The following is a 9066-nucleotide window of genomic DNA, read 5'->3' as shown; positions in this document are numbered from 1 at the left end:
GCAGCAGTTCAAGGAGGCAGCAGAGAAGGGCGAGCCAGCTCTCTGCATGCCCTACACCATCCACATGGGGGACGGCCTGATGGAGACCTGGGAGCCGGTGAGTTCTACTCCCCATCAGAACCCGCCTGAACACAGAGGAGCAGAGGACAAAGGCACTCAAGCTCATGCTTACAAATTTTAAATGGAGTCTCGCTGGGGCCTCTCTAAGGCTGCGCCCTGCCGAAGGGAGTGCTGCGAGCCACCTTTTCACCAGGTTGAGAGCCTTAGTGGCCACAGCTCTGGACTTCACCGGCTCTTCAACCAGAGACCGAGACTTGCAGCGGCTGCGCCCGATACATCCAGATGTTCAGCGGTAGAATGTGCTCTATGAGGGGGCGTCCACTGGGTACCCCACTCTCATCAATAAGGCCACCTACCACGAGGACATTGCCTGCTTCCAGACTGAGAAGCTCACATTCTTTGTGCCCACCCTGACCCCGCTGGCCCTGCCCCCAACTCCACCCCTGCTCCCTAACCCAGGCCACACCTGCCCTGCTCAGCCCTCCCTCCCCACTGAGCCACAATCCCCAGCGCAGGGACCCCTCTGCCACCTGCTATATATCATGATCCTTGCCACACATAATCTACCTCCATGCCTCGGTTTCCCATTCTTTGAAGTGGAAGATGTCCAGGGAATCTAAAAGCTAAAAAATAAATAAATAAAAGAAAGGAGAAGAGAAGAGAAAAGAAGCTGTAAACATGGGTGGAGGCCTCGGTATCAGGTTAAGATGCTAAGACCTTATCTTAAGGTGAGATAAGGGCATTAAGCGTTTTAAGGAGGGAGGTACCAGGATCAGATTTTAGGTTTAGGAAGATTACTCTCATCCTTCTCTGCCTTTTGGCTAAGATCAAGTGTAAAAAGATTACTCTGAAGCTATGCCTTAGCCCCAGCTGGTTTGACTCAGTGAGAAAGAGCACTGGCTCTGTGGACTGAAGGGTCCCAGGTTCGATTCTGGTCAAGGCCGTGCAGGAGGCAGCCGATCAATGATTCTCTCTCATCATTGATGTTTCTGTCACTCCCTCCCCCTTCCTCTCTGAAATCAATAAAGATATATTTTTAAAAAGATGTGCCTTAAACCTTTTAAAGAATGTGAGATGATTGGATTTTCCACTCAAGAAACACTCCTGTGTCTAAACTGCTAAGGGAGGGTAAGGTTTGAGGTGGAGCGTGAGTGACAAGATCTACATTTTAAAACTCACTCCCCTTATAGGACCTCACAAAGGATAAATGGAGAAGCAACAGGGGAGCCAGAGGAAACTTAGAGTCAACGGTGAAAGTTAACACTTTCACCATGTCCTCCACCCGCTTCCTGTGCCATTTCTGCCCTGGGCCTCTGAAGCTGACTAGTTCCACGGAGGCCTTGGGCCTTGACCTCAGCAGGGAACCTGCAGCTTCGACATTCCCCCAGCTCAGGGGGAGCCAGGAGCACCTCGGCAGGAAGACTCTGCCTGCAGGATGGAGACAGACCGTGAAGAGCTGCAGGAGAGTGCCGCTGGCTGGACCTTCCTTAGTGAGGACGAGATCTTCGGGTCCGATCCCAGAAACTTCACCCTGCTCGGGAGCTGGGCTCTGAGGGGACTCTCGGTAGCATCCGGAGAGCCGCGAAGGGTGTTTTTGACTTCCTAACGGGCGGAGAGCTGGACCAGCCCCTGTGCGAGGACTGTACTGACAGCCTCCTGGAGCAGCCGGACACCCCGCTCAGGGCCTCAGACTCTGACATTCAGATCTACAAACGCTGTTTGGAGACCAGGGGAGGATGCGAGGGAGACACTGGAGCAGGAGCTGAAGGCCGTGGAGCTGGAGGAAGCCAGGCTGGCCCAGGAGCTGGAGGAGGTGGAGAAGAACGGAGAAAGGACCCGCGTGGCTCTGGAGGCCGCCCGGGCAGAGACGGAGTCGCTGGAGCAGCAGGAAGGGCAGTACTACAGGGACCTCGGTGAGCTGCGACGGCAACAGCTGGAGCTGCAGGACGAGCTGCGCAGCGCGGAGGCCCGGCTGCTGCACGCCCAGGCCCAGCTGGCCCGGCTGCAGAACACCAGCGCCTTCCGGGCCGCGTTTGTGAACTGCTGTGATGGCCCCGTGGCCTCCATCAACGGCTCCAGGCTGGGCTGCCTCCCTCCCCGCTGGAGGGAGATGAACCCGGCCTGGGAGCACACGGCCCTGCTGCTCCAGGCCCTGGCCCTCGCGGTGGGCCTGCGGGGCCAGAGGTTCCGGCTCAGGCCCCGCGGGGACCGCTCCCACCCGCAGCCGCTGCCCGCCCCGCGGCGCTGCCCCTGTGCCGCCCCCGGGGCAGGGCGCGCTGCGGGAGGACAGGTTCCACGAGCCACGGCGGCCTTCCTGCACTGCCTGCAGCAGTTCCTGGAGGCGGCGGCGAAGGCAGAGCCCTACACCGTCCTCGCGGGGGCCGGCCTGGTGGGGGACGCGGGGGCCGGCGAGTTCTACTCCTCCTTAAGGCACAGTCACAAATGACGTGACAGTGTTTGAGCCTTATGCTAAGTGACCTGGGCCGGTCAGAGAAAGAACAGACTATAAAAACACACTATACAGTCGAAAGCGGTTTGGCTCGGTGGATAGAGCATCGGTCTGCGGACTGAAGGATCCCAGGTTCGATGCCGGTCAGGGGCATGTACCTTGGTTGCGGGCACATCCCCAGGGGTGGGAGGTGCAAGGAGGCAGCTGATCGATGATTCTCTCTCATCGATGTTTCTAACTTTCTATCCCTCTCTCTCTTCCTCTCTGTAAAAAAAGAAATCAATAAAAATGTATTTAAAAAAACAAACAAACACCCTATAGAACAGGCAGACAGCTCTGATTGGGGGTGGAGGGATTTGATGGGGAATGGAGGGGGTTGTAATCTGATAGAGCACCTGAATTAATGTGAAAAATAATCCTATGTTAAATCTTGGAACACATATACTTATGTGACCTGGGGGCTGAGTTTCTTATGTATGTGAACAGGGGTTACAGTCTTCAAGGCCTGTGCGAAGCGATTAAGGAGGTGCGTCAGCTGTGAATCCAGGAAGCAGAACTGATGAGCAGGATCAGACGGATCCACCTGGAGTCAAAATGTCATCTCATCACCCGATGACTAAGGACAAGAGCGGACACCTGCGGACCTCCAGGGCTGCCTCACCCTAAGCCCCTTCCCATTATAATCCTGCCCCCTACACCTTACTGGGAAGACAGGATGTGAATGTATAAAGTGCCCTGTCTTCTTGGTTGGCTGGCCTTCTCAATAAACGCCTTATATGATTCAACCCTTCATTACTGGACACAATGACAGCTGCCCTAGCCCAAACGAGGGTTTCCTTAACACATTGAGAAAAAAAGAGAGAATTCAGGGACACAGATAACAGTGCGGTGATTGCATGTGGGGGAGGTGGAGAGGTAAGAGGGTATGAGGGTATAAATGGTGATGCAAAATAAAATAAAATAAAGGGAAAAAAGCCCCGCCAGTGTGGCTCAGTGATTGAGCATTGACTTATGATCCAGGAGGTCACGGTTGGATTCCTTGTCAGGGCACATGCCTGGGTTGTGGGCTCAATTCCCAGTGTGGGGCGTGCAGAAGGCAGTCAATCAATGATTCTCTCTCACCATTGATGTCTCTCTCTCTCTCTCTCTCTCTCTCTCTCTCTCTCTCTCTCTCTCTCTCTCTCTCTCTGTCTTTTATTGATTTCAGAGAGGGAGAATGATAAAAACATCAATGATGAGAGAATTATTGATCAGCTGCCTCCTGCACGCCCTCCCTAGAGGGATGGAGCCTGCAACCCCAGGCATATGTCCTGATGGGGAATTGAACCAAGACCTCTTAGATCATAGCTCAACACTTGGTTCATCATGGATGTTTCTATCTCTCTCCCTCTCTGAAATAAATAAACGTATATATAAAAATAAAAATAAATAACTACCGTGTTTCCCCAAAAATAAGACATCCTCCGAAAATAAGAGCTAGGCGCATGGAAAGATAAGACATCCCCTGAAAATAAGACCTAGCGCAACTTTGGGAGAACAAATTAATATAAGACACTGTCTTATTTTCGGGGAAACAGGGTAACAGTTTTTATATAGCTTACACCCTATCAATTACTTGGATTTATTGTCCTTCCAATTCCCACATATTTTCCATTATTTTGACTTCCTTACACATGCACTTGTATGACTGAGCTCTTGTATGGTGACTTTACTTGAATCCTCTTGATATTTTAGTTCCACATTTATGCTTATGACTACTTCTTACACTCCCCCCGCCCCACCTGAATTTCACTCTTAAAAGTGCCTTCAAATGTTGAGATAAATATGGAGCAGACTTATACAATTTGACACACATTGTACTCAACTACCTACCTCTTAAGCTTGTGCTCATATTTTAACTAGACTAAATTGAGAGAAGTTACACAATCATAAATTCCTTTGCCAAGAGAAAAACCATTGAGAATGTTCTCTATGACCTGGTTCATAGCTCTAAGCCTGTACACCCACTAACCAGCTTATTGTAACTTCCAAGGAAAGAAGGTAGCATGGAGGCCTGTGATGTGAATACCTTTGTGTGCTTAATACTTAAGGCACAGCACCGTCACAACAATATGAAGTATTGTCAGAGAGACTTGCTCAATTAGCTGGTCACTCATGGGAAAAGGGGCAGAGCAACAGTCCAACTCTGCTCAGCTCTATTTTGCATTGCAGTGTGTTTGCGATAATGACAGAATTGAAAGGCACATAAGACACTGTAGAATATAGATAGCATCACCACTGGCTTCTTATTGCCAGATAACATTCTATTGTGTGGATACACCATATTTCATGTACCCATTAATCTGTTGGACACCTGTTTTCTCTTTTTGGCTATTATCAATAATGCTGGTATAAGCATTCGTGTACAAGACTGGGTGTAGACATTCAGGGCTGGGCAAAAAGTAGATTGACAGTTGTGAGTATACAAATAGAGTTCATTATTGTTTACTATTGCATTACTTATATTACAACTGTGAAACTACTTTTGCTCACCCCAGTATTTTCATTGATTTTTGTGGGGGCCAGACATGGCAGGGATGTCCCTTTTCTGCATCCCGCACGAAAAGAGAGGTGAATGAACACTTTCTAAGTGGAGGTGGCCAGGGGTTGAGAAATAATAGAAATAAAGAAAGAAGAGGCAGAAATAGCTGGGAGCTGGGTGGGCCGCCATTCTGTGACCCCTCCCTGTGCATTTATTTTATACCCCCACTACCAGGAAGTAACACCAACTTATTTGCATTCATAAGTAGGGCCTAGCATGCCTGGATTTACATATCTAGTCCCGCCCCTGCCGACACATGGGCTGATATAAAGTCCAAGCTGACAACATGTCTGCCATCTTGGGGAAACATGTTCCCAAGGCGTGGATCTGCCTACACCGAATTCAGCTGACAATAATTAAAGAAAATTGCCCATGTGCCTTCCCAGGTGGCCCTCTACGATTTTTTAATTTTTTATTTTTTTAGATAGAAGATGAAAGAGCAATAAACATCAATGTGAGGATCATTGAACCCATTGGTTACCTCCACCAGGGACCAAACCCACAATCAGTGCCCTGACTGGAAATTGAACCCACTTTTTGGTGCAGGCACATTATTCAGTGCATTACCCCTGTACTTTCAATACCAGGACTGCAGTTGCCAACTGGTGGACCACTAGTGGTCCCTGAGGTCCTGAAGGTCGGTGACTGACACTAGGGTATGTAACCAGGAGTAAAACTGCTGTCCTCTGATAACTGTTGAAACTTTCAAGGAACTGCCAGACTGTGCTTGGCTATACCCTCCAGCAATGTATGACAGTTTCAATTTCTCCACATCCTTGCCAACACTTAATGTTTTGATTCTAGTTATTCTAGTGGGTGTGAAGTGGTATTACATTGTAGTAGTTTTTATTGTTTTGTTTTTTGTTTTTTTAATATATTTTTATTGATTTTTTACAGAGGAAGGGAGAGAGATAGAGAGCTAGAAACGTCGATCAGAGAGGAACACCGACCAGCTGCTACTGGGGATGTGCCCGCATCCAACGTACATGCCCCTGACCAGAATCGAACCTGGGACCTTTCAGTCCGCAGACCGACGCTCTATCCACTGAACCAAACCGGTTTTGGCGGGTTGTCTTTTTATTGATGTAAGTTCTTTATACAAGTCTTTTATCAGATATATTACTTGCAAAAATTTCCTCCCATTGAAAAAGGTGTCTTTTCATTGTTGATATAATGTGAAGCACATTTTAATATTTTGATGTTCAATTTTCCCTCGGGCTGCTTTTGTTGGTGATGAAGAAACCACAAAGATATACTCCCATATTTTTCTAAGAGTTTTTTAAAAAATATATATATATTATTGATTTCTTTTACAGAGAGGAGAGGAGAGGAATAGAGTTAGAAACATCGATGAGAGAGAAATATTGATCCACTGCCTCCTACAACCCCCCCCCCCCCACTGGGGATGTGCCCACAACCAAGGTACATGCCCTTGACCCGAATGGAACCTGGGACCTTTGAGTCCGCAGGCCAACTCTCTGTCCACTGAGCGGGCCAGGGCTCTACGAGTTTTATAGCTTTGGCTCTTATACTCAATTTTTCAAGTCCTTTTCGAGTTAATTTTTGTATATTGTATAAAGCAGGTGTTCAACTTCACTTTTTGCATGTGGATATTTAAAAAGCACAATTTATTGAAAGGATTACTTCCCCCTCTCCCCTCACTGAGTTGTTTTGGCACCTTTGTAAAAAAAGAAAAGAAAAAAAACATAAATTTCTGGACTCTTTAATTCTATCTTCTTGATCTATATGCTTTAACACTTCATTACAGTTGCTTTGTATTTTAATAGCCTTTTCAGATAACTGTAGATATTATTTGTGAAAACACAAATACTGGACAATAATAGTTTTCTAAAGATCAACTGTAGTGTAGAATCTGCAAACCTATAAACTTACCCAACTCGGCATTTCACTCATGCATCATTTTATCTATCTATCTATCTATCTATCTATCTATCTATCTATCTATCTATCATCTACTTACTTAGTTAATCCTCACTAGCAGCACCAGATATTTTCCCCATTGATTTTTAGAGAGTGGGAGAGAGGGACAGAGAGAGAATGTGTGTGAGAGAAAGGAGAGCGTGTGCACCAGCCAGTGACTAGCTAATAAATCTAGGCAGCGACCATCAAAAAGACAAGCAGACATTTCTTACTGGAAGTATACACCACCACCAGTGAAGCATTCTTGTCAAAATATAATCTTGAATCTGATTAAGCATGTACACTTGTGTTTTATTTTAATATATTTTATTGATTTTTGTACAGAGAGGAAGTGAGAGAGAGAGAGTTAGAAACATCGATGAGAGAGTGTCATCGATCAGCTGCCTCTTGCACACCCCCTTCTGGGGATATGCCTGCAAACAAGGTACATGCCCTTGACCGGAATCGAACACGGGGCCCTTCAGTCCCCAAGCCGACGCTCTATCCATTGAGCCAAACCGGTCCCTGCAGCATGTACACTTGTTAACTAGCTTATGGCATAGATAGGAAACAGAAACATCTAAAAAGACACCTCAAGGAAAGTTTTTAACAAATAAGTTGGTTCTTCAAAAATAAATTGGGTGAAAAGATGGGAGGAGAAACCTCTATATTAAAAGAGATTTTAAAGACAAATCAAGCAACTGCAATGTATGAATCTTACCTAGGTCCTGACTCAAGCAAATTGAAAAAAAAAATAATTTAATAAATCTTTATTGTTCAGATTACAATTGTTCCCTTTTCTCCCCCATAGTTCCACCCCACCCTCTGCCCTTACCTCCTCCCCACTGTCCTCCTTCATAGGTATACAATTTTTGTCCAGTCTCTAACCACACCCCTCCCCCTCCCAAGAATTGTCAGTCTACTCCCTTTCTATGCCCCTGATCCTATTATATTCGCCAGTTTATTCTGTTCATCAGTTTTATTCACTTGATTTTTAGATTCACTTGGTAGATAGATGTATTTGTTGTTCATCATTTTTATCTTTACCTTTTTCTTCTTCCTCTTCTTAAAGAATAATACCTTTCAGTATTTCATATAATAATAGTTTGGTGGTGATAACTCTAGCTTTTTCTTGTCTGTGAAGCTCTTTATTTGCCCTTCAATTCTGAATGATAGCTTTAGTGGGTAATCTTGGTTGTAAGGTCTTGCTATTCATCACTTTAAATATTTCTTGCCACTCCCATCAGGCGTGCATAGCTTCTGTTGAGAAATCAGCTGACAATCATATGGGTACTCCCTTGTAGGTACCGTATTTTTCGGACCATACGACGCACCGGACCATAAGACGCACCAGTTTTTAGAGAAGGGAAATGAAGAAAAAAAGATTCTGAAACAAAAAGTTCAGTGTTACCACTACAATGTGTAAACCCATAAATCATGCAGAGACTTTCTATGCTTTCTTTGCATAGTTTATGGGTATCTACACATTGTAGTGGTGAGAGAAGAGGCTGGAGAGTGTTTTACATTATGGTAAATGTTATTGGTTTGGTATCACAGAAAGTCTCTGCATACAATATACCGGTATGAAGTTTGTTGCAGTACAAACATTTTGACAGTTACCGGTATAATAGTATGAAGAAAAATTCTGACGTAGCGGCGTTATCAATCAGGGCATCCAGCGGAGGGCGGAGAGGAATGATTGGGGGAATAGACGCGGCATTCTTCCGGGCACGGAGTACGGGCCAGCAAGGGGTACAGGTGATGATTATGGTTTGGATTACGCAGTTACCGTACACTGCGCCTGGGCTGACATGGAGATATGGCTGCAGCGAGGGCATGGAGGCTGACTACCACACATGGGAACTCCTCTACCACTCGGGGTTTACAGAGCGGGGCAGACACTCTGGGCACGGAGGAATGGACAGTGGCTGCAGCAAGCACACAGAGCCGGGCAAGCACACAGAGACCACACAGAGCCGGGCAAGCACACAGAGACCACACAGAGCCAGGCAAGTAAAAAACTTTTTTTTTAAAGTATATGTGTAGGCTATATTTG

General features: G+C 46.4%; 1 protein-coding gene across 1 annotated transcript; it reads left to right on the top strand.

The window, feature by feature from the left end:
- Positions 1 to 1495: 1495 nt before the first annotated feature.
- On the top strand, positions 1496 to 2506 carry LOC118702047 (beclin-2-like). Its single transcript, XM_036411515.1, is given in 3 exon segments — positions 1496 to 1598; positions 1601 to 1790; positions 1792 to 2506. Coding segments are annotated over 3 exon segments (1008 nt in total).
- The last annotated feature ends 6560 nt before the right edge of the window (positions 2507 to 9066 follow it).

Source organism: Pipistrellus kuhlii, unplaced genomic scaffold, assembly GCF_014108245.1.
Source record: "Pipistrellus kuhlii isolate mPipKuh1 unplaced genomic scaffold, mPipKuh1.p scaffold_m20_p_1, whole genome shotgun sequence".
NCBI classification, from domain to species: domain Eukaryota; kingdom Metazoa; phylum Chordata; class Mammalia; order Chiroptera; family Vespertilionidae; genus Pipistrellus; species Pipistrellus kuhlii.
This window is presented reverse-complemented; position numbering and strand designations above follow the sequence as displayed.